This window comes from Astatotilapia calliptera, chromosome 9 (genome assembly GCF_964374335.1).
Source record: "Astatotilapia calliptera chromosome 9, fAstCal68.1, whole genome shotgun sequence".
In the NCBI taxonomy this organism is placed as follows: domain Eukaryota; kingdom Metazoa; phylum Chordata; class Actinopteri; order Cichliformes; family Cichlidae; genus Astatotilapia; species Astatotilapia calliptera.
In genome coordinates, this window is record NC_137430.1 from 15,963,740 (window position 1) to 15,988,992 (window position 25,253).

General features: G+C 39.7%; 1 protein-coding gene across 2 annotated transcripts in view; it reads left to right on the forward strand.

The window, feature by feature from the left end:
• The window catches only part of cntnap2a (contactin associated protein 2a), a 405,328-nt gene that overhangs the window by 376,783 nt on the left and 3,292 nt on the right, over positions 1–25,253 (forward strand). For both annotated transcript variants that reach the window (XM_026179392.2, XM_080306454.1), the window contains 5 exons: positions 1,754–1,987; positions 2,230–2,363; positions 10,101–10,194; positions 22,344–22,616; positions 25,084–25,155. In XM_026179392.2, the coding sequence (XP_026035177.2) occupies positions 1,754–1,987; positions 2,230–2,363; positions 10,101–10,194; positions 22,344–22,616; positions 25,084–25,155 (807 nt within the window). The remainder of the gene's footprint in view (positions 1–1,753; positions 1,988–2,229; positions 2,364–10,100; positions 10,195–22,343; positions 22,617–25,083; positions 25,156–25,253) is intronic.

Below are 25,253 nucleotides of genomic sequence, written 5' to 3' on the forward strand. Positions count from 1 at the left end.
TATATTATATACTACATGAACACATCGCTAAATAGAGCTAACAGGTGTCATCACACACACAGTTCATTATACTTAATAGACTACAATGATTGTTAGTACTTAGTACTGACAGTAGAAGAAAAACTCACCTTGTCATCATAGACAGTATAAAAGATGTAAGTAAATACTTTGAAATGAGTAAATGAGCATTTCTGCCAATGTGGTTGCATAAACTGCTAACTATAAAATACTCTATGTCGGTGATTCCCAAAGGGTTGGCTAGGGCCCCCTGGAGGGCTGCAAAGGTACTGCAGGTGAGCTTGAGTAATAACAGAAATTCAGTTTGAAGTTTATTTAAAAGCATTTACATTTAATTCATTCATTTATATAAAATGTTGATCAAACAGGTAATAATCTGCTCTTACATTGAAGTTTGTGCCCGAGTCACAGGTGGTCACACATTGGCCAACATTGCTGTTTATGTTTTTCAAATAAAGAATTTCAAGGAAATGTTTTTTTTTTTTATTAAAGTGAAAATAGGAATAGATAGGATATGTCTTCTTGACTTTGGGAATGGCTGCTCTATGAATATTTAAATGAAAGAAATAAATAATTCTTATTTACTATGGTAATTCTTCCTAACCATGTTTAAGCTAGGTTTACATTTGTCTAAACACATCATTTTTTAAGTTAATTTTGTCAAATTTAAAAGTAGTTTGACAGGTTTAGGGAGGATAGCACTTTCTAATATGGAATATCTGAGCTTACCCATAACAATAAAGTTCAGTTAATACAAAAAGATTGCTAAAATGGGTCTCTCCAGACTTCTGAGGCTTGGAACTATATGATTGCAAAGCTAAATAAAGGATAAAATTGGTAGGTAACCTGAATAGAGCTGAGATTTTGCTTCTGTGGCAATACTATTCAGAGAACTTACCCATTTTCAAGTAATAAGTGTTCTATTAAATTAAAGTAATGTAGCTTGAAGTATTTATTGTACTGTGTCTGGTGGGAGCTGATGGGTGAAGTGAAGCTTTAAAAAAGATGCATAAATGTGTTCGCTTGAAATTCTGGACCCATAAGGGCTGTAATTTTACATTTCACCGTGGCTGCAGAGGGAAGGAGAACATGTTGAGGCATATTGCGTGGCATTTGCACACATACACACACACACATACGCACTCAACCCTATTCTCTCTGCTTTCCCTGCAACCATTCTCTTTAATTTCACACGTATTATGCCTTTATCTCCTTTTTAACTGACTCGCAGACATGGCGAATGAGTACACGTACACACGAACACAAACAAGGAGTGTAACAGAAATAGACTATAGAAAAATAAGGTCTCGTCTTCTCGATATTTGATTATGAGAATCAATAAGCCTCCTGGTATGGTTGAAATATGCCATTAGGTTTGTTAATGTACTGGTAAACAGTGCATTGTTTGGTTTCAAATGCTGGACTACAGCAATTTAACACTCGCTTTACTACATCATCTGAACACAGCCTTATTTATGTGTGTGTTTATTCCCCTCTGGCTATATAATATGTCTACCCTGTTGTGTCTTTGCATCTATGAGCTTGTGAGTGGCTCCCTGTGGCTTGTTTTTGATGGAAAATTCTCTTTCTTTCTTTCTTTCTTGGTTTCTTGCTTGCTTGTGTTTTAAGCGCACATTACAACACAGTACAGTTGAAGCAAGCAACATTTATTGCATTTGAGTGAGAGCTTAATTTTGGTCCTACATTTTGTTCCTTCTTCCATCATCTCACCCAGATGTTGGAGGTTTCTTTGAGGCAGGGACGCTGGTAAAGTACAACTTCCTGCCTGAAGCCATTGCGGGAGCCAGTAAAGACACCAAGGTGTTGACGCACCAGCTCACGCCACATGAGGTGAATCTAACAAAGGAGGAGGTGGCCTTTAGTTTCAGCACATCCAGTGCTCCAGCTGTTCTGATGTACGTGAGCTCCAAGACGCAGGACTATCTTGCCGTGGTGTTAAGACAGAATGGTAAGGCTGACACGCAGCACACACACACACGCACATTAAATTGTTGCTCACCATTGCAGACAACATTTAAACGTCTTCCTTGCAGCACACATTGGTATAATCTCCAAAAATCCTCCTTAGTCAACGACCAACCACGGAGCAGCAGCTGACAGAAAACTGCTTTGATGATATATAAGGCCTAAAAAACTGACTGCGCCACCTAGTGTCTGAGATTTTAAACTGCTGTATCTGTACGTCTCCAGGTTCGCTGCAGGTGCGATATAACCTGGGTGGTCTGAGGGAGCCGTTCACCATAGATGTGGACCAGCGTAACTTGGCCAATGGACAGCCACATAGTATTAACATGTCCCGTCACGACAGGAGAATCACCATCCAGGTACAGAACCAACACGCGTGCTCATCTGAGCTCTTATTTTAGTCTTTTACTCAGAGTAAGGATTACATTTCAACTTACTGTGCAGCACAGGGACTTTTGGGTCCCATACAAATTAAAAACACTCACATATTCTCAGTTACGGGTACAGAACTACACGAGCGCAGGAAGTGTTAGCTCAATGGTTTGCAGTAAGTCAGAGAGGAGTGCAGTGTCCTGTGCTGTTTTCACCTGTGATGAAACTGCTTGTCCTTTGCCACTGTTAATCTACTTCCAGTAGACAGCCTAAGTATAGCAACAGAGAACGCATCGATCTGTGCGCGCGTGTGTGTTCGCGTAAGCGCATATTGTTGTGTGTTTGCAACTCCACAAATTCTTTCCTGTATGCTGATAATTAAATGCATGTGCTTGTGTGGGATATTTTGTGCGTGTGCATGTGTTTGTGCATATCAATTACTTCTATCCATGTTGCCGTTGTGTGCGTTTTATGTGCTCGTGTGTTTTGTGCGACTGAACAGCTTAGCTCTGATCGATACAGCCAAGCCTAGTCAGTAGCTGTCAAGGATGGAGTGAGAATTCAGCTAAACTATTACTGGCTTTATTCTGGGCTAAGATGCACACATTTGGCTGCAGGCTGGAGTTTAAGGAGGGCTCTAAATGGATAGAAGCCACTTGTAAAAGCCAGAGATTGATTGCATCCAGATCGGAATAAATTCATATTTGCACTGACAGGTCGGGGTTTGCCAAGAAATGGATTGTCACAAGAAATGAGAAATAAAAAGAAACAAATGGTCTTGGATTCTAAAATTAAACAACAGTTTCTGCATGGCTTCCTATAGAATGTGTAATTTGAATACTGTATCTGCACACTAACGTAATATACTGATAATATCAGACACTTGAATGGCTTAACCATTTCATACTGTGGGCATATTTATATTCCTTATACGCACAGGAAACCCCGTGAATCGAGATCATGGATGTCAAACTCATTTTCCATCAAGGATCAGATACAGCTCATGTTGATCTGAAGTGAAACTTCCCTTTCTGTCAGTGTAAAGATGTTGAACTACATGTTTATTTTTAGGAAGAAGAAGTGCAATTTTAACAGAACTTACAGTTTTTTGCTATATAGAAATTGAAAGAAATCCATCAGCATGACTTGAAGTGTAAGGAATAAATGTGCAAGATTATGGAAAACGTTCTGCTGGCTCATTGCCCAGACTGTCCTGTAATTACAAGTAGAAAGTTTTGCTAAGTCACTAAAAATGTGCTTTTTCTTAACCTCTTGAGCCTTTGCAAAACAAAAACAATTAAAAAAACATTTCTATAGTCAATAAAGAAAAAACAGGCACTCTTCTTCCATTTAAACGCTTATCTATTACTTTACTTTAGTATAAATGGCCACAGGGAAATATTATTAGGAAAAGCTGTAAAACCTATGAAAATACAGGTAAAAGTTCAACATTTAAGCTCTTCTTGGCGTTTTCCAAAACTGTATAATGGGCTGTATTACAGTCTTTGCACGTCCAATTGTGGCCCATTGTCCTTATATTTGACACCCCTTATTAAATGGGTAAGCCCTTCACATGTCACTCCCCTCTAGTGGCCAGAAGGCACCATAGCATTAAACTTAGCTATAAAATGATTCCCATCCTCTGTGAAAAATTGCTTGGCTCAAAGCTTCAAGCTGCGGTTGTGTAAGAGCATGTGATAATTAATATAGCAGCAGTTTTGCTTACAGTTCCTATTGATCATCATATCATTACTAGCATAATTGTTATGAAATAAACACATCAAAAGTTTGCAAAACAATTTAAAAAAGAATATGTATGTTACGTGCAGGGAGACATTGTTGAGATTATCCGGTTCATTTCTGCATTTGAACATGTAAATATGAATATGTTCAAATGCAGGATGTTTTTGCAGGATGCTGTCATTGTTATGTTTAGAGGATATAGACATAAAGGAAAAGAATGAAACAGTCAAATGTTAATATAAATTTTAAAAGTTCGGTTTCAACACTGTTAAACAGAATATGCATCTAACATGAAGTCTTTTAATTCTTGCTTTCATTAAGTGGAATTAAATGCGAACTACAATGAATCACAGTCCCATACTCCCAAGCCTGTAATCATTCAATCTACACTACCACAGCCCTTAGATCTCTCTGTCTGTCACCTGCATGAAGCAATGACCTCATCCATCCTGGGATCTCATCACCTACTTTCACACACTGCAGCGAAAAATTTCAGACAGCAAGAAAATTAAACTGAAACATCCAATGATAATCGTTTTCTAAGCAAATCGCATTCCTGTAGCTGCTCATCACTCCGCTGGGAGTACTTTAACATAACACATGCTTTCGTAGTGGCATGGAAAGTGATTGGAGCATCCGCTAGACTCCTTGCTCATCACTTACTCACACACACACACACACATGCATACATGCACACAGTGTGCTCTGCGCTGATTGAAAGCAGCTTAGTTGTGTCTAGATCGACAGTGTCGAGGTTCAGTCTTGCCTTGAGTATGTGACTGAACTACTAACTCTATAGTACACAATCCCAGTGTGGTTCTTTCGAGGTGCTGCGGCTGTACTTTAAAAAAGAAAACAGAAAAACAATCCTTTTTTAAATTGTTCTCCCTTTATAACAGGTTAACAGTTAAACATTAAAGTGTGTTAAGAATTCAGACGAACACTGATGGGCATGATGTGGTCATTTAGATTTAAGAAAAAAAAAGGCATCGATGAGTGATCTGTGGGGTGGGGAGATGAGGAGAGAAAATAGATGAAGTTTACAGATAAGGAATGAGAAGTAGAGCCAGAAGGTACGTTGACAAAGATAGCTTTGATGAGTGAAACTTTTTCATGTTGCCTTACCGCCTCAGGGCTCTTTTCAAGGTACATGCACTTGATAGCCGCACGTAAACAGACGCAGACTTGCATACCAACAGACACGCCTGCACTATTGAGATCCTGTCAGATCAGCTAACTACAAAGGCTTCACACTGCACTACAAAAATCAACATTATTCAGTCTAACTCATCTGTCCATTCCAATACTGTATAGCTTTCCTTACTTCCCAAAGGTTCTCTCATAACTCACATACCGCAGAGCAATTTTTTTCTACTTTTCTTTTCAAAATCAGCCTTGTCTGCAGGTTGCACTAATGAGTAACAAAGAACAGTACATGTTCTCCTCAGGAGGACTGCAACAACAACAAGGAACCACGCTAAGCATTAGTAGGCAGTAAGCAGTCAGCATCAGTGGGGTTATAACTCTAAGACCTAGATACTTGTGGATGCAAGTATAACAGTATAACTATGTGTATACAAAAATTACTGTCTTTACTTTGGCATCATGTCCCAATTTATGCAGAAAAGGCACCTTTTGCCACAAGAGGTGAAAATAAGAGTAACCTTTCTATGCTTTTGTAGGCAAGGCCTGTTGGCTGTCCATCTGCTGGCACACTTTGCTCACTGCACTGAGAGTGTGTGATTATTCTGTTTATTCCATGGGTGGCAGTATTTTAATTCCAAAGGCTGGGTCCATTTAACAAGAATAGAAAGACATGGAAAGGTGGCAAAAGTCAGTCAGTCAGTTTGTTTCTGAGTGACCAGCTTTTATCTTTGGATGAAAAATTTTGAACCTGGGAGTAGTTTCGTTCAAAAATGACAGCACCAGCACCAGGGGTCAATGATTTGTATGAGTATTTAAATGATGTGAATCATATATTATGGCCGTAGTCTCCATACCTCAACCCACTTCAACACCTGTGGGATTATTTAGACCGATGTGTTCAGTAACGCTCTCCATGCCCATCATCAGAGGACCGAAGCAGCGTTTATATTTAGGCAGCATGGTGTATCATCCATCCATTGAAATGTGCCAAATCACAACAACGGTCGCCTCAAGGTGCTTTATATTTTAAGGTAAATACCATAACCCAACAATTAGAGAACCCGTGTGAGTAAGCACATGGCAATAGTAGAAAGGAAAAACTCCCTTTTAACAGGAAGAACTCTCAGATACATTGTGGACACATTGTAGAAGATTGCAAGAGATTAATAATAACTAATGATTAAAATAATAACTAATGGCTGAAATATCAACTGAAAGGTGCACTGAAGCATTAGTCCTTCACCTTATTATAGACTATATGATGATTTTTTTTTGTAATCATAACCATAACATCCATTTATAAAGCATTTTTCAGACCTGCCAAATGGCCCTGCGTCGTTTACGTTGCAGTTATGCTCCATGAGGGGCCTCCAAGAATGACTCAGGACCAAAGTCAGGATAGTAAAGCATGAAGAAGTCAGCAAAATATTTAGAAACCCTAAAACCCTTAAAGGTGATCATCAAATATTTGTATCTTCTTTATCATTTAGAAAAAATGGGGCAACTGTGAGTGATATATAAAGTGTGATACTATGTCGGTGTTGTTTTATCAGTTTGTTCCACCTGCCTCTGTATAAATATTCATCTTAGAACACATGCGTGGTGCAAACATGACCTTTTTCTACGAGATGATCGCACAGCTTCGGTCACTCTTTGACGGCGAGTCGTTTGAAGTGTACAGAACATATGAAGTGTACTGAACTGCATGCAAATGCTGAGATGCTTAATAACTGCTTTTGAATGCTGGAAACTCTACTGGCTAATTCCAAGGCTTGAATTTTTGTTTTGTTTTTTTTTAATTTATTGAATAATGCATTAAAGCCTAAAATGCCAGTTTTGTCAGTAGCTGCCATCAGCACTGAAAATGGAACTAGCCTGTTATTATTTTTGTGCACACGCTCATCAAAGGCCTAGTTGCGAGCATCCGAGATAACAAAATGAGTGAGAGGCAGAGATATGAGTCAGATGCAATAAAAGTCAGTTGTGCTGGTGGGGCTGGCAGTGGATCAAATTCAATTTCCCCAAATTTAAAAAAAAAAGGGATAAGAAGCAGTGGACTGTTTACCTCAGGGTGCAGAGGCCTCACTTCTCTGCTTATCAGGGCTCCAAATCTTAAAGCCATTTAGACAAGCGACTGTTTAGTTTAAAGACAAAGCAGAGAAAATGTGGCAAGACAAGTCAGCGTGTGGTAATTTGAATCAGAAAGAGAAACGAGAGTCAGAGAGAAATGTAGGACAAAAGAAAAAGGCAGAACAGAGCCAGAGAGAGGGGGAGAAGGGGTTTGAAAGAAACAGATACTGTTGTTAGATAAAGAAAGTAGACCCACAAAATATAATGACAAAGATCACTTTGATACGTTGAGATTATCTGAGGATTACTTTAAGGTGAGGCGTTCGCTTGCGAACACAAAATACGTGCTGACATGTACACCCAGGCATACAGAGTGCAGCAAACAGAGGAGAGTGTTTGGTTTTCGAGCAGCCTGTGAGGTCTCGTTAGGTTAGCTCGCTATCAAAGGAGCGCCAAGGCGAGATTAAAATAAGTTCCCCATCTCGCCATCTCTCACTTTGCCTTTCTCACACTGTGAGGGTTTAGAGATGAAAGTCAGGAGTCCCTTCAGGCAGCAGACGGCTCATCTCCGTTTCCTCTTCTCCTCTCCGCCAGTTGCTTCATTGGTTGACTCAGCGGTGTAAATGGCTTGCTGCACCTGAGACCCGGACCAGACGAAAATTCAGCAGTTCACTTAATAATGATGTTAAACAATTTATTCAAGAGGAAAATTAGCATTTCTTTTTGTTCAGTGTTAAATCTGTGATGGGAGTATTTTTATCCCTTAGACATCATTAAGGAAACAGAGGTGCCACGAAGGTAAAAAGGCTCTCAGTGCACTGTAAATGAGTTTGCATATAAACAGCACATTGGCTAAATTAGATTCTTTTTTAGCACGTAGTCAGGGAAATAGATTTCACCCTTTGTTAATTTTCTCTTTGCCTAACCCCTGGTTACTTTGCTTATGTAAGCTATGTGTGACTTTAGAGGCAGCAACTGCGTTTTCTAAATGGCACTGTGTTAAAAAGAAAGAAAGGAAAAAAGGAAAGAGATCCCAATGACTGCGGTTGTAATTGACAAAGTTTGGTAAAATGAGGTTTCTTCCCAGGCCGTCTTCCTCAGTGGATCGTTTTGTGGGGGTTTCAAGACTCAAGCTTCCCTCCGTGGTTGTGCAGTCAATTTGTTTTCTCAGATAAAAGTAAATAAGCTGAGCGCAATTTAATTGTGCCCCATTATCCCACCCTCCAGTCACAGAGGAAAACAAAACCCACACAATGCTCCACTGAGACCAGGCTTTTGGAAGGAATCAAATTAGGATATGTTGTGTGTCTGCATGTGTGTGTGTGTGCGTGTGAGGAGAAAGAGGGAGAAAATAGTCTTGCGCAGCAGTGGGTAGAAAGAAATTTCTGTATGGCAGGACTCTGCTGATTTAAACCTGTAAACAAGCACTACCACACACATACACACGTAAATCTCAGGCCTTTAGTGACAGTCCAGCTCAGCTCCCAGCTAACAGGCCGTGACAGCTATTCAGCACATCAACAGAACAAATTTCCAGGAACAAAAGTCATTGTTTCCAACCAAACTCCTCTACTCCAGTCTGCTTTCTGCAGACTGGTTTATGCTTAGATACAGTCCTCCTGTGGGCAGGGAGAAGGAAAGAAGGAAGATCTTGTTTTTTGGGGGTTTTTATTCTAGAACACACCGAAAACCAATTTGTTGGTTTGAAATTATTCTCATCAATAGCATCGGCTGCAGCTTTCAAGCTAATTAGAAACTTCATTGAAACAGCAATAACAAGTTAATTATGTTGCAGGGATATTAAAGTCGTGCATTCCCTCCTTCTATCACCCTCTCTGCTCTCACATCTCCACTGATGCTCCTCTTTGTAAACACGCTGCTCGTCTTCCACCCGCCCTTTTTGAGTTCTCAGGAATGCCTTTGAACCCCCCACAGACTTTTGAAATTGCATATTATTATTAGGCATCATTTGTATCATCGTTTATTTCTAGGGAAGAGCTGTTTGTTTGCTGGATAATTGTACAAGATGACTTTTCAGACGTGACTAAAACGAAAATATCACAGCTTTCCAGAAAAGATGTTTGAGGTAGTCTGACATCTTTAAAACCATGATGGATTTTAATGTTGGAGTGTTTATAGAATATATACATCTAAGGTGATATTTTAAACAGGGTTATAGTTTATAGCAAATGGTAAGAAGGGTTTTTTGGTCCAGAGACATTTCTAACACTCAGATTTTATGGTCATTGTTTGAAGAGTGTAGTTATATATGATGTGTGTAGAAACGCCAGAAGAAAAAAGAAATCAGGAACAGCCTCGGGTTAGTATTAGATGCAATATGTGTTCATCCTATTTACCTGATTTTTGCAAAGTGTTTTTAATTCATTTTCACTGACCTGATCAGGATTCATGGGAATTTAAAATGAAGGATAATCAAGGTATGACTATGTGAGTGGTTTCCTTGTTACTAAGCTACCATATTTAAAGCTTTCCTGGCGTTTGGAAACCACGAGGGGGGACCACTGAGCTTCTGATTGTGCTGTGTTGCTTTGCATTGGCTGACAGCATTGAATTACCATCTTTTGTTCATCATCTTGTGTACTCTGCTTAATGTGCTGATGCAGATCTTAGCCTGGGTCTTTTCAAAATGCTGTGGTCAGTAGTTTTAGTCTAGATTCGACTCCCTATGAAACAAGGATGCTAATGTGTTTCTCTCCCTCCCTCTTTCCTTCTCACTATCTCTTTATATCTCTGTCATGTCTCAGCTGGATCATTATCCTGCAGTCAGCTACAACCTCCCTGAAGCCTCAGACACACAGTTTAACCTGGTCAAGACGCTGTTCTTGGGAAAGGTTTATGGTGAGTGTGTCACTTTAGCTAAACCTTTTCTGCTCACAATTGTGCATTCGGGTCATTATTATATGTATATATGTCTCCCATATATAAGTATAACACTCTGAAATCACACTAATGTGTAAATCAAAGTATCTTTTCATATACATTTAGAGTCCTTTGTCATGCTGAGCATATATGGAACTAACAAGCTCCTCTGACCTATGTTTTACTTGTGAGTCATACAATCTGAGAATAACAGACAAAAAATTAAAAACCAAACATTTCTGCACTTTCCCATGGATATTATGATAGGCTGATATTCTTTTTTTCTTTTTTTTTTTACAAATTAGTTAAGGTTATGATTAATTTATAAAGCTTTCTTCCTAGGGTAGCTTTTCTGTTGTTTAACTACTTGCAGTACAAAGTGTTTTGTAAGACCAGTACAGAGAAGTTTCCCCAACACTCTCCAATGTGATTGATTAGTGATTAGTTACTCGGGCAGATATATACCACTTTTCTAAACTGAGTTATTTATATATGTATGAATACATAAATATCTATCTATCTATCTATCTATCTATCTATCTATCTATCTATCTATCTATCTATCTATCTATCTATCTATCTATCTATCTATCTATCTATCTATCTATCTATCTATCTATCTATCTATCTATCTATCTATCTATCTATCCATCTTCTGTGTGAAGTAAATGTACTTTTAGATTTTGTCCACTAGAGAACGCCAAAGACCTGTATAGTGACTTGGCTTTGCCTGATTCATCTTCTTCTGTTTGGTTGTAAATGTGGCAGATCCAGTGCTGTGAAAAATAAAAATAATCACCCCTCCACCACCGTACTTGACAGTTTGAGGTGTTCTTCCTGATCATTCACATCTCCACTTTGGTCTTATCTGTCCTAAAGACACAGTTCCAAAGTCTTGTTATTTGTTCAGGTGCAAATTTGCACATCTGAGTCCTGCTGCCATGTTCTTTTTACACATGAGTGGCTATCTTGTGGCAATCCTTTAATCATAACTGTTTGGTATTTTTCTAATTGTATTGTCATGAACTTTAACATTTAACATGCTTACAGAGGCCTGTAAAGTCTGAGATGTACCTGAGCTTTCTGTATATTCACGGTCCGACCTTGTACTGAATTTGCCTGAAAGGTTGTGATATTAGTTTAACACATGACTGAATGTTTCAAACAAGCAAACTGCCCAAATTTCTGCCTTTACAGAGGTGCTCGCATTTGCTTATTATGAATTAGCCAAGTGCATTTGATTAGCAGCACGTGGCTGCTACTTACTATTCTTTTTTCACATGACTGTATTTTTAAATATGCAAACCCTACCGGGTGGTTTTTGGATCTGCATGTTTCAATCTTCCCAGATCATTTAGACATTCAGCAGTATGGATTTGACATACATTTCAGTTTGCTTTTTTTTAAATGGCTTAATCTTTTTTAGATTTTCAAAGTGGCATCCTTTGCTACACGAGATAGCCTTCATTAATCCCACAATTGAGATTTTCACAATATTAGTTGGTTTTATTCGATTTTACAGTGACTCGTGATGCATTTTAATGTCGCCACCCCTTCCGCCCTTTGTCCTCTACTGCAAGTGCAGAGAAGTTCACTGAGGTTGAAGCAACATGTGACTTCTCTCACCAGCCAGAACTACTGATGCCGCTGCACACACCACAAGAGCCGAGAGGAATAAAACCCCATCATCAATCTTCAGCCAACTAAACCAGCACATATGCTTTAAGGACAAGCAAGTCCTGAGATGTTTGTTTATAACCAGGCTGACACATCAGTAAACCGAAATGTTAATTTTCTACATTGTAGCAAACATCATAACACTAAACCACACAGAGAGAGAAAATAGAAGAACAGGGAACAAATGCGGGTGTTTCCACATCTCATCGGATCTGCTCCACTTCTGTGTTTGGACCGCAGAGACAAGAGAGGCTGTCAGACAGCTGAGCTATCAGATTCTCTGTTTGTGGGAGAAAGCCGCCCTGTGTTTGGTGCAGTGCTCAAACGCACACTCACACACTGATCACAGAGACATCTCCAGTGTCACCTCGCAATCTGTTGATTGTGAGATGTGATTAGTTAACTAGGATAATGAAGGAAGAAATACAATGAGAAGCATAAAAGAGAAGACATGATCACACGGAGCCGAACACCTTCATAATCATCAGTGTACAGTGAAGATAGGCTTTTTTCTCAGGTAATTAACAGCACCAGAGTCGTGCTTCAAATTCACAAACACTATCAGATAAACACTATTAACTGAACCTTAAATCTATGACGCATTTACCTATTCACTGCTCAAAAATAACACTTTGAAAACACATCTGATCTCAATGGGAAGCGAAAACCTGCTGGATGTCTACACTGAACTGCGTAATGTGTTAGGAATGAAAGGATGCCACATCGTTTGATGCAAATCAACCTACAGAGGGCTGAATTCATAAACACCTCAAAAGGAGGAAAAGTAGAAAGATGATGCAGCAGACGCAGTTACCGAAATTACATTGCAGCAAATCATAACAGTACTCAGAAGATGCCCGCATGTATGCATGCCTAACAACCTCAGGACATGCACCTAATGAAATGACAGATGGTGTCCTTGGAGACAGTCTGAGGTGCAACGTGGTGGCGTCAGATGGACAAAAACATAAAGTCCCAGAGGTTGTCTGTTGGATTTAGGTCAGGGAAGTATCAATTCCTTCATCCTCCAAGAAACTGCCTGCATACTCTCCCCACATGAAACCATGTATTGTCTTGCACCAGGAGGAACCCAGGAGCCACTGCACTGGTGCCTGTAGTCCGTAAACGTCTGTGCAGTCCTCCATACATTAGCCTCCCCAGGCTATCACTGACCCACCACCAAACTGGTCACACTGAACAATATTACAGGACACACAGCCTCTCCAGACACTGTCATGTCCATCTCATGTGCTCAGAGTGAACCCATTCTCATCTGTGAAAAGTGCAGGCAACCAGAGTTGGACCTGTCAATTACAGTATTCTGTGGCAAATGCTAATAAGGCTCCACGGTCCACAAGGCTGTTTGTAATAGCTCTTGCCTAATCTTAATTTGTTCACATTATCGTAACGTAAGCTTTTAGATAGTATTTCACATTGACTATATGATCCCAGACAACTGTTGATAGAAACCTTTATCCTGAAAACCATAAAAGCATTTACTATTACTATAATTGGTCAGTTCTTCAGTGAATCCACTGACAGAAAAACAACTATAGCTTTGATAATAGAAAAATTGAATTATTCTCAGGTTTATATAACCAAAGAAAAGGCTCTATAAAATCATTTAGCATGTTTGCTGCTCCTGCTGAAATCTCAGTTTCGTGTCCTGAGGTTTGCAGTGTTTGCTGCCCAGGGAGATTGTGCTAAAGTAGTATTGATCATGTAGTGCAGGGATGATTCAACACATGCTTCTGTAAATGATGAAACCTTATGCTTAACGTTACCGTATCCTGTGTATTTATGTGTGTGCGAGTAAAAAAGTGTCCTTACATCAGCGCCTAAGCGGAGGATATTTATGGTTAGAGCAGGATGGAGAGTGCATGTATTTTGTTGCACATATCTGGGGTAATGGAGGGGGGAAGTAAGTCCTCATAAAAGAAAAAACTAGATTTTAGTATCAAGACTTGGTTGAAGGTTAGGTTAAGTTAAGGGTTAGGTAACCGGTGGTTATAGTGAGGCGAAATCTGTAAGAAATTACTGCAATGTCCTTTAAAGTGACACAACTGTGTGTGTGTAGGAATGTGGTAGGTGGGTGGTTGATGTACGGCGTATGGGCCTAGATCTATGCGTCCCGGTGGAATAGATGGGAGAGATGAGTCATACATCAGCCAGAGCAGCGGGCACGCTCCAGACTCTGTCCTCTGTGCTGCAAATCTGTCAAGTGTCTGTGTGTGTGTTTGAGTGTGTGCATGGACCGTGTGTGAGTCTTTCTAAGGGAATAGATTCAGAGGCAAAGTCAGAGAGAGAAAGAGAGAGCACTAGAAATTGTGACAGTGGGAAAGTACTATCATAGAGAGATGATTGTAACCCTGAGGGTTAGTTGTAAAGGACATGTACATCAGTACCAGTCTGAACTTCTGATTTCTCTCTTCTATTCTTTATCCCCCTGGCCTCTATTTTTCTGTTAACTGTCCGCACTGAATGAATGTGTCCCTCCCTTAAGGTGATACCAATTATTTTACACTGGATTTAAGAAAGATTGCCATTTCTTTATGTGACGGCTTTATTCTGAAGAAGCCTCTATTTGAAGTGGCTCCATGGGTGTAGTTGTTAACCCATTAGCCTTACATGTGAAAGATGTGAGGCAGAACCAGCCTACAAGCTATTGTACTTGTAGTCCAAAACCCAAATAAATGGGAGGGTAGCATCAGGAAGGACATCTGGCATAAAATCTGTGCCAAATAAAACATGCAGATCCAGCCACTGTGGCGGCCCTTTGGGAAATAAGAGAGCAGCTGAAAATACCTTCTATTAGCTGTTATTTGCAGACACTGGTCTACTTTTTCACATAGTTTTATTTCAAAATGCACCTGTTCTTTCCCTATAAATCTCCTTGGACTCTCCTATTAGCTGTTTTCAGCAAGATGTGATGTGAGACAGTTGCTGTGTCTGTAAAGTCTGTTGTATGGAGTTTAAGGAAATCTTTATAGAAATAAAGTTTATTATTCATGTTACTATGTAAGCACCATTGCATAAAAACAGGTTTATCTGTGCTCCAAGTTTATCAGTATACAGATTAAGTTGATGTTCACAAAACAGGATCTGCTGCTATAAAGTTCACTTTCTTTAACTTCCTTTACGTTTAATGATTTACAAGAAAATAATATGGTGCAATGCAGAACTCTTGAGCCAGCGTCATGTCCTGACATTTTTCTTCCAACTAAAGACTTTCTTTTAAGTTTTTAAAGTGGTCTTGCTCAATAGCTCTCTTGGCTGACTCAAGGAATCAATTTAAATTTTTAATTTTAGTCACTTTTTTACTAACAGCCTGTTGCAAAAACACATCATTTGTTCGCGTATTGTTAGCTGAATCTATGAAAATTGACAAAGGTAGAACAGTTTGATGGGTATAAAACAGTATTTTTGCACCAGCAAGGTGATTCCCAAATAACTGTCAGCTCAAAACTTGGCATATTTTGGCAGGGTGTGCAGTGTGTCCTTAAACGATTTGAGGATACTGGACAAATGGAGTACAAAAGACAAGGGACATGAGAGATATATTAAGACCTCTTGTTGATCTATCACTGAAGACTCATGAGAAATAAATAGACACTTTATTGATCCCACAAGAAAATGGTTTCAACGGGAGGTTGGCTGTCATTCTTGAGGAACAGAAACATGGAGAGGTGTGAAAATTACACAAGAACTGGAATGAAGATCAGTGGCAACAGGGCTTATGGAGTGGAATTTTTCTTTGCCATCTAGTAGTGTTGTATATTGTTGATTATACTGATTTGTTGTTTTGTTTTGCATTGTTACATATTGATAAATATTAGAGTGCTTTTTGGGTTGTTGGTGCCCACTTGTAAGAGAAATTGGAATTCAGATAGGGGGCAGGTGCTAATAAGAATTTATTCTTCTTCCTGCTCCTTTTCACCCATGGCTGCAGTGCTATATTAATGGGAAGGAGGATTTGTATGTAGGAAATGAAATACTGTTGAACCATTAGGGGTGGGGGAAAAAATCGATACTGTGTAGTATTGTGATATTTTGTTTGCTAATAATCTATCGATACAGGGACAGCAGAAATCGATATTGTGTTACAAAAAAGGTTTTTGTGCTCAGAGCATGTTGATCCTTTTTCTGAGCAAGAATCCTGACATTCCTTCACTGTCCAAATGTGTTTAACTTTTTTTTGGCAGCAATAAACATGACAGTTTACTTATTTTAATTTAAGACATGTTTTATTTTAATTAAGTTTAAAACTTTTTTATTTAATGTAAAATTATATTTTGTTTTAATTTACTTTCAAATTCTTCAGTTGCTGAAGGGGCTGCATAGTTTTCATAAATTGCTTAGTTCAGAATAGCTATAATTGTACCAGATGGTTGCATTCAGTTAAGTTGGACTAGACTGTAATACAAACCGTTCAGTTTGTCAACAATAAAACTGACTGAAATGAGAAAAAGACTGAGTGCGAGACTTTGATATTAGATAAAATGAATATTGATAAAGTTTACCTTTATGTACAGAATCTGAATATTGCAAAATATTTTTTTAAAAAATTGCAATAATATCGTATCGTGCGTTAAGTATTGTGATAATATCGTATCGTGGGATGTATGGTGATTCCCACCTCTATGAACCATGTGTGAAACAAATAAATAAATGAAATGAAATGAATGCAAATGTGAAAGATTTGGCTCAAATCGTCATCAGTATGGAGAGAAAATGTCAGGAGAGAGGTACAATATTCAGTGTCTACAAACAATGTTTAAAAAATGTTGAAGGCTCTGTCACGATTTGGGGCTTCAGTGGTGTCGGTGAGATCTTGTCAGCATTGATGGAATTATTAATACCATCAGATCCACCGGGCAATACCATCTTTAAGTCTTAAGTCTACTTAAAGAAATAACAAGAAGTCTGCCTCACACAGTTCAGGCTGTGTGGAAGAAAAAAAGTGGTCATAACATTGCAGCATACTGAAACACCAGTGCATTAGTAAATCATTTGAAGTACTGTCCTGTTGATGACAGTTTTGTGGAAAGGTTGATGGCTCAGCACCCAGTTCTACATAAGACTGCTGATTATGCATGCTGTTGGCCAATTTCTAAAGCATGTCGGGATGAAGTGCAATCAATTTCCTCTCTTCTAAGCATCTCAGAAACTGCCTTTTGGGTTTTGCTCTTTACATTTGGATGCACAAGACACCCTGACGCTGGGGAAACTTAGTGTTAGATGAGGCTGCTGTCTGTCTCCATTTCTATAATCTGAGTGTGCCTTTTTTGGTGCCTGCAGTTTGTGTGTGATAGGATGACATCATACTGTCCTCTGGCTATTACCCTTAGTTGTACTTGTACCGGGAAGTCCTAATCCAGTCCAGTATAAGTCCAGATCCAGGTTTTCTCCAGCTGCTGTCTCAGAGTGGGGGTGGGACTGCAGTGCAGAGAGAGAGAGAGAGAGAGAGAGCGGGCAAGTGAGAGAGCGGGCAAGAGAGAGAGAAGTGCTTGCCAGTGTGGTACTGTGCTACGAAAATCCACATAACAGGCAGAAAGAACATATAAAGGAAGAGGAGAGGAAGAAGGCTTGCTGAGCATACTGCCTGTAGACGCAAACTCCACATAGGTAACTACACTCTGATGCATGCATGTTTCACCATTTGTTTGTGTTAGTCCCTGTGCATGAGTGTGCCAAGGCTTCTACAGTTCAGAGTGAGTCATTTGAATATAAACCGCAAATTGAATTTGCAGCAGAGGTAGCGAGGTAGATTCTTTCTTTTTCATGCTTTGAGCAATTTTTGATGCTTTCGAATTTACAAGGAAATCCACCCGCTGGATTAATTGGATTGCGGGAAAATACACAGGAAGAGAAATTAGCTGTCACAGAGAGCCTGGTATTAATTTTTTTTCCCTTGCTCTGTTTGCTAATGCGTGTTTTCTGTTATGGCTGTGTTTTTGGCTCATTGTCTGTACATCCCAAACATCCTGATGAAGCAAAAAGCTAGATTTGGAACAGATGAATATGACTGTGTGTGTATGTGTGCATGTCTGCGTGTGTGTAGTCAGTATGGGCAGATGTTGCCATCACAGGTGCGTTTGCCATGTCAAAAACACAGATGGTCTTCACCTGTTTCTCTCTACAACCCCTCTCATCATCCTCTACATCACAAATGCCCTTTTTACACGTGTCCATTTACTGCAGCTCATTTTGTTTATTTATTTATTTATTTCTTCTAATGCTCCAATGAACAGGAGACCATCGCATTTGCAAAAGTACTACAGTTCCCAAATACTGCAGTACACAAGGACCAAAAACTCAAAAAGCAGCTGTGCTCAAGGTTACATGTTTTTTTCTTCTTAAATTTAAGAAGATTTAATTTTCACTTCTCTCTCCATCTTTCTCAATGTCTCTCTCTCTCTGTGTCTCTCTCTCTCTCTCTCTCTCTGACCCTCCCTGCATCAGCCATGACCAACAACCAGACAGCATGTGTGTGTTTGTGTGGTTCAAAGGGTGTGGTTTGTGGATTCACATCAGTGTTATTTTTGATGCGTCTCAAATGCTCCATACTTTCATTACCCACCTCCCCTATTTTCTCCTTCTGTCACCCTTATTTCAGCTTCCATTTGTTTCCATGGCAACTGTGTTTGATCTCCTCCACCCCTCCATTTGAGCACCCTTCTTGTCACCCCATTTCTTTCCTACCCCCCCCCCCCCCACACACACACACACACACACACACACGCGCACACACACACACACGTTCAGATCAGAGACTTTTCTCCCACACCCTATTTTCCCCTCGTGTCTCTCACCTTTCCACTTACCACCACTTCTTCTTGGAGAGGCAGCCACACCCTCCCTCACTACTAGTTCTGCAGTCGTCTCCATCCTGCCTTCTGTTTTTTCATCCAACTTCTCCTATTTTTTCCTCCTCTTGAGGCAATTCTTCCACCTCAAAACACATCCCCTACCTACCCATTATCTTCACAGCAGGCCTCTCCTCGCAGCTTTATGTGCTCCCTCACCTTTTGAATTATGCATATGATATCACCGGTCACATCTGATCAACATGCTGACCTTGTTACAGTCGTGTATGCGTGTGCACTAGCGAGCATGTCTTTAGGTATATTTATAAGGGTGGCTTATATGATACATGACACAATGCAACACACGCTCTGTGTATCGTATGATGCCACATTAAATCATTTCAGTCTAAAGCATAATGGATTATGCTCCTCTGTTTTCTAATTATGTTAAGTGTGTGGAAAGCTGTTTGTTTGTGCCCATGTTTTATTGATTAGTCTGGGAAGCTCCATAAGACGCCATCAGGGCAAGCTAAAGAAGCGATTACAAGCCGCGATGTTGTGGTGACTGGCTCTGACAAGGTGATATTACTTGTTAATGATCACGTATTAATGTGTTGTTAAGCACTGGAGCCAAGCAAACCACCCATTAGAAATCTCTGGTTACCTAATGTTCAGTTTTTCCTGACCTGAGATACTGCATGATTTTATTTGATAGAATAATACTATAGTTGAGTCTAAGGTTTACCCAAATACAGGAAGCTGACTGATGCACAAAGGTTGTTTTCTTGCAAGGTAAAAATCACTAGAGTGTTTTCTGTACTAGTATCACTTATATAATGGTGTCGCCGCGTTAACATTAAATAGAAAGCATGGTGTAACATTTGTGATGTTTAAGAATAATGTTCTATCGTTTAAACTACAAGCATGCGGATTTGTAAGGGAAGCTTGTCAGCTATACTCTCAGTGCATTGCCTATGGCATTATGTGGAGAGGAGCCTCCCAACGGAGAGCCTATTAGTATTCACACACAGACCTCTGCAGTGATCAACACATGTTCAGGCACACAGGAGAGAAAGAGCTTCATTCATATTCATTTTACGTGTTATCAGTAATCTGCTGGCTGTGTTTACTTTAATACTGCAAGGCCCTTGCTTCCATCCTGTACCTGTCTCTCCACCTATTTTGCACACCCCCACGCATATGCAAATTCCTACAGTTTCACCATCCGAGGCATTTTCGAGGTGTGAAGAGAGACTCGGATCTGAGACTTGATTGACCGAGGGATGCAGAGCTGCAGTTCAGTTTGAGTGCGTCTGTACATGTATAAAAATGAATACCTTCAACACAAGTGTCTGCATAATTATTGTTTTCCACCTACAAAGACAAACTGCACAGAATACAAACAGTGCAAGTGTCTGTAGGAGGTCTGCTCAGCTGAATACCAATACCATTACCATTTACCAAGAAAACTAACGTAGTGCTTGGCTCTGTTCCTGGTAGCACAATCAATAGTGCACAAGCACACACATGTACAGTACATACTTGTATTGGACCCATGAAAATGGAATAAAGAGAGAGAATTGCATTATAAGCCATGTCCAGATACTCAGAACCCCATCATCTAACATAACAGGATTCATTAAATAAACCAGTGCATACACACACACATACACAGAGCACTGTAGTTGGCCATCCCTTGTTCATCTGTGGGATTGTCCAGTGCTTTCCTCTGGGTGTGGCATGGTTGTGCAGAAGCATTGCAGCCATGCATGTTAAAATTTAAACCTGGCTTTGTCTACACACACAAGTAGAGGTAGTACATTTTTCATCTTCCCAAAAAGTGTCAATGGCAGCTTTTTTGTGTGTTTTTGTTGTTGTTTTATCTTTCCAGGTTTATGCCAGCATGGCAAGTTTATTTCATGTCTACACAGAACTGTAGGTGTTAGAGGGATTTTTAGTTTTTTTTTGTCTGCAGCCTGCAGACAAAAAAAAGCATCTCTTCCATTTTCTTTGAGGATATGTGTGTGAGTGTGTGTCTGCACCTATAATTTGTTTCTTATATTATGGGGGCATTAATGTGTACTGTCATGCCGAAGGAATTTAGCTTCTGCATTAGACTGGCCATTCAGTTTTAGTGTGCAGATTTGATATAAGGGTTGGACACTAAGGTTTAACGTAAGGACTGGAGATAACAGGGAGTTTGTCTAGACTCGTCTGCAGATTGTGTCTCAAGGCTCTTTTTCTCTGCCTTGGCTATGTGTTGCAATAAAGGGTTTTAATAACTGCAGGGCTATATCTCCTGCGTGGTGTTTTCCACCACATGGGTTATAATTCATGCGTGGGTGTACTATTATGTTGTTCTGGTGATTTTTATTGGAATAACCTGACCTTTTTGAGTGAATTTTTGTTTTTTTGTTGTTGTTTTTTTATGCTTGACCTTGGGCCATATGAGCGTTAAAACAAACAACTGCTCAGTCGCCTCCAAATAACTATTAGGGTTAAAAAAAAAATCGATATTTCTCCACTCGTGAAAATATGCCGTGTGCAACCTACAAACAGCCCTCAAAATCCACAGATTGAACAAAGATATTGGCCCAGCTAGACCGAGCTTGGCGGGCCACCTGCAGTTCAGGCGCTGATTTATGTGTGAGTCTGTGTGTTGAAGTACTTTTCGTTTGAAAAACAAAAGGGGATGAAAATCAAAGGACTGAGAGAGCGAGAGGGGGCTGGACTGAGAGGCGGCTGTATGAGTGCACAAATTGCTGCTTTTAAACATCTGAATTTGTCAGAATTGCCTTGGCAGTAAGTGGACCTCAGGCAATTTCCTACCCTCCAAATTATGGCAATTATTACAAATTATTTCTGTCATGTGTTAGCACAGTGGACAACAAGAAGAAAACTAGCTTTTTTATCATTATTTTAACTTATATATGTGGTTATGATTATACACGGATTACATTGCAATAAAAAGATCGAGAGAAGTGAACCCTTGTTTGGGCTTTCAACATCCGTATGTACACACAAAAGTGTGATAAACATTTGTTATATGATTATAAGTGCCGCTTACAAAGAGCAGGATGAGCAACGTGTATTCGGGCTCGGTTGAAACCAAAATAAAAAAAACGCTGAATATGAAATATCACCTCACTGCTGTGCTGCTAAATCAACCCATGAATAAAAGAGTGACTGCAGAAAAGCAGAGCGCGACAGAGAAACAAAGCCTGTGAGAGCAGCGGGGGTTGTAATTCATTATTCATCTTCTAATTTGACATTAGAGGTCAGTGTGTGTTCCTCCCCTGCTTCCTACCTCCTCTGCCTCCTCCGCCTCGCCTTCACTCTCTTGTGTGAATTCCTAATCTGACCGGGTGTATTGAACTTGCAGAGTTTGTTTTGTCTGTACATCAGCAAAAACTGACGCCTACAAATGCTTGACTGTTCAAAGCTGTACGTGGAGTTTGTTGTGTCTGTCGATTGTTTATTTCGAGCTCTGTAGTCATTTGTAGAGATCCTGATGTTTCTTCTCTCAGTATCTAATTACAAGTTGTAGTTCCAGATAACTAACCTGTCTCAGTAAACATTCAACAGATAGGTTCTTTAAAAGTCATCTGGTGATGACAGCTTCTCTCCGATCCTGTCTCTGTGCAGAAACTGGACACATAGACCCAGTCATCATCGAGCGTTACAACACCCCAGGTTTCATTGGCTGCCTGTCGCGGGTGGAGTTCAACGGAATTGCCCCACTCAAGTCTGCACTCAGAACAGCCGTAAAGTCTCAGGCAACGCCAACAGAAAAGCAGCCTGCAGCTGCGTCACCTGCATCTTACCAGGGTAAACTGGTGGAGTCCAACTGCGGGGCATCACCTCTCACTATCCCACCAATGTCTGCTGCAACAGATCCCTGGCATCTGGACAAAACAGGTGAGTGGAACATGCTCAACAGGTTGATTTTTCATTTTTCTCACTGATAAGAAAAAGCAACGCTGTGCAGTCTGAACAGTTAATGCAGATGTGTTAGTTCTGGGTGGCAAAGGAGAGCTTATAGCCCCAAGTTTTTCTTCACAGCAGAGCAAGAGTTCATTAAGTATCCTCGAAATGCTAGTTTAAGACTTGTGTGTTTACATGTCCGTACACACACACACACACACACACACACACAGAGACTAATGATATATCCAGCGGCAGTCTTTAGTATTTTTAGTGTCATCATTCTGGAAGCATCCGTTTTCCTCAGGCTCCGTGCCAACTGTGCCTTTGGGAGCGTTGAGCTCTCTGAAATTGATCCAGTCCATCGATCTCGACTCCAGGTCCTCACTCGAAGTCTGCTCGCAGCCATCCGTCTACAAAGTGGATTATTATTTATGTTGCCTTAGGTTCTCTATAGATAGCTCAGATCTATAACATATTGAGACCTCCCTCCATCCTTCCACTTTCGTAATGATTGTGCGATGCCAAGTCGACTCTTTTGCGTTAGTTTCTTTTTGTTGGTGATGACATCCTTTCCCGTTTCTGTCAGTTTACTTTTCTGTGTTCTCACCTTTCTATTATGCTTTTAAATATATTGTAGTTTTATCCAATTACATCCAAGCATATGCAGCTAGCAGAGGTAACCATGATTTAAATTTCAAAACAATAAATAAGAAAAAAATATTTTAAAAAAACAAAAACACCACCAGACAATGCACAACAATATAGTCCAGATAAGAAATACATAAAATTACAACATAAAAATCCATAAATAATAAATAAAAATCCATGGTGCATACGAAAATACAAAGGAAATAAATAAGAAGGCGTACACCATGAAAAATGACACTTAATACATAATTACCATAAAATGAATGCTCACAGATGTGGTCCCTCTTTAGCTGTTGTTTGATGTATAGCAGCTGAATTATTATTATAATCTCACTACCTCTAGTAGAGGCTCTGGTAACTTTTTCACTAAAATTCAGTTTTAACATGATGAACTCACCCAATCAGGTTGGAGCGAGTCCATGTAAGGAGCTTATAAGCAAACTTAAATTAAAAGAAAAAAATTGAAAGCTTAAAATATTATATTTTTGAAGTGTGACCCACCGTAAAAAGGCTGATGGGGTTTTGCTGTCACCCTGCCAGGCGGGCGGCGTGGATACCCAATTATACGAATGCAATAACTTGAGAACCAATTGTCATAGTATTTTTTAAAATCCATACCATATGTGCATCTACTACAATTCTTGGACAAGTTCAAATCTTACTGACCTCAACCTTGAGATCAACGTCAGAGGTTAATCTGAAAATCACCTGGGATTTTCACATTTATACCATAGATGCATCTACTAGGAGGCTGAGAGGTAGCACTGGTGGTCACCAATAATCACTGGACACTGTACATGTAAATACATATTAGCCACCTAGCTTAATTGTTTTTTTGCATAGAAGGACCCTGGAATGTACTTCAAACCTTCCTTGCTTACTAGTGACTTCTTGACGTTAAATATAGTATCTCGTCCTGCTGGCATGCGTGTCGATTTCATGCTTTGGAGAACCAAAGCGTGGACTAGCATGTTTATTCTATATGAGCAAAAAAATAATAGAATAGAGAAAAATTCTAGCTGTATTTTCTGGCCTGTTGTTTAATTTTCCTGAAACTATGTAGGTTCAAATTATTGATTTAGATTGGGCCTTAACCCCTTTCTTTCCCTTTTCTTTTTCTATTCCTCCACTGACTTCTACTGACTTTCCCCCACCTGGCCCTCACCTCCTGTCCACTCCAGCGTAATCCCCACTCTGATAATAATGCGAATAATAAAATAAAATAATAAAACGAAACAAAAAGAATAACAAGAGGCACCTACAGAGACACTGTAGTGGTCGTCTTGGCAAAATAAATGTGTTTGGCACAACAAAGCATTCAGGCCATGATTCTGCTTGCTAAAACTGATTCTTACTCATGCTTGTGACTTCCCAGGAGAACTATGGGCAGTACAGCCTGCATTACAAATAGCTGACGGGCTCATAGCAGGGTGATGTTTTTCCTGTGTTAAAATATGCATATTGGGGTTGTGTTTGCACAGAACTGCTCGATTATGGAAGCCTGCAGAGAGTTAGCAGCTCTCTGCTGAGAGAAGTTATTGGCAATTTCAGCAATGTCATTTTACTTCTTTCTTTTATTACACACCCTCCACTCATCTCAACTCCTTTCATATCCACTCCTTGTACATCCAGGGAATATCACTGCAATTAAACGGTGGCAGCAGGCGTGTAAACTGCTTGAGCTCGATGAATGATTAATGAAAACCATGAAATGCATGGGACGGTGTAGTAATATATTTATTTATCTATCAGTAGTAATTTTGTAGTTGTTTCAGCTTGTTTTTGTGTCTTTCTCTCATTCCTTGTTTAGATGCAGTGTTCCCCTTTAATGAGGAGAGAGTGATTCCCGATGGAGTCAACAGGGACTCTGCCATCATTGGAGGTACAAAGTGCCATTATCATATCATCAAGTTAAAAGTGCTTAAACGTGGGGTTTTTTTTATTGCTAATTGATTTTCCACATTTAAGAGGTCTTTAAAG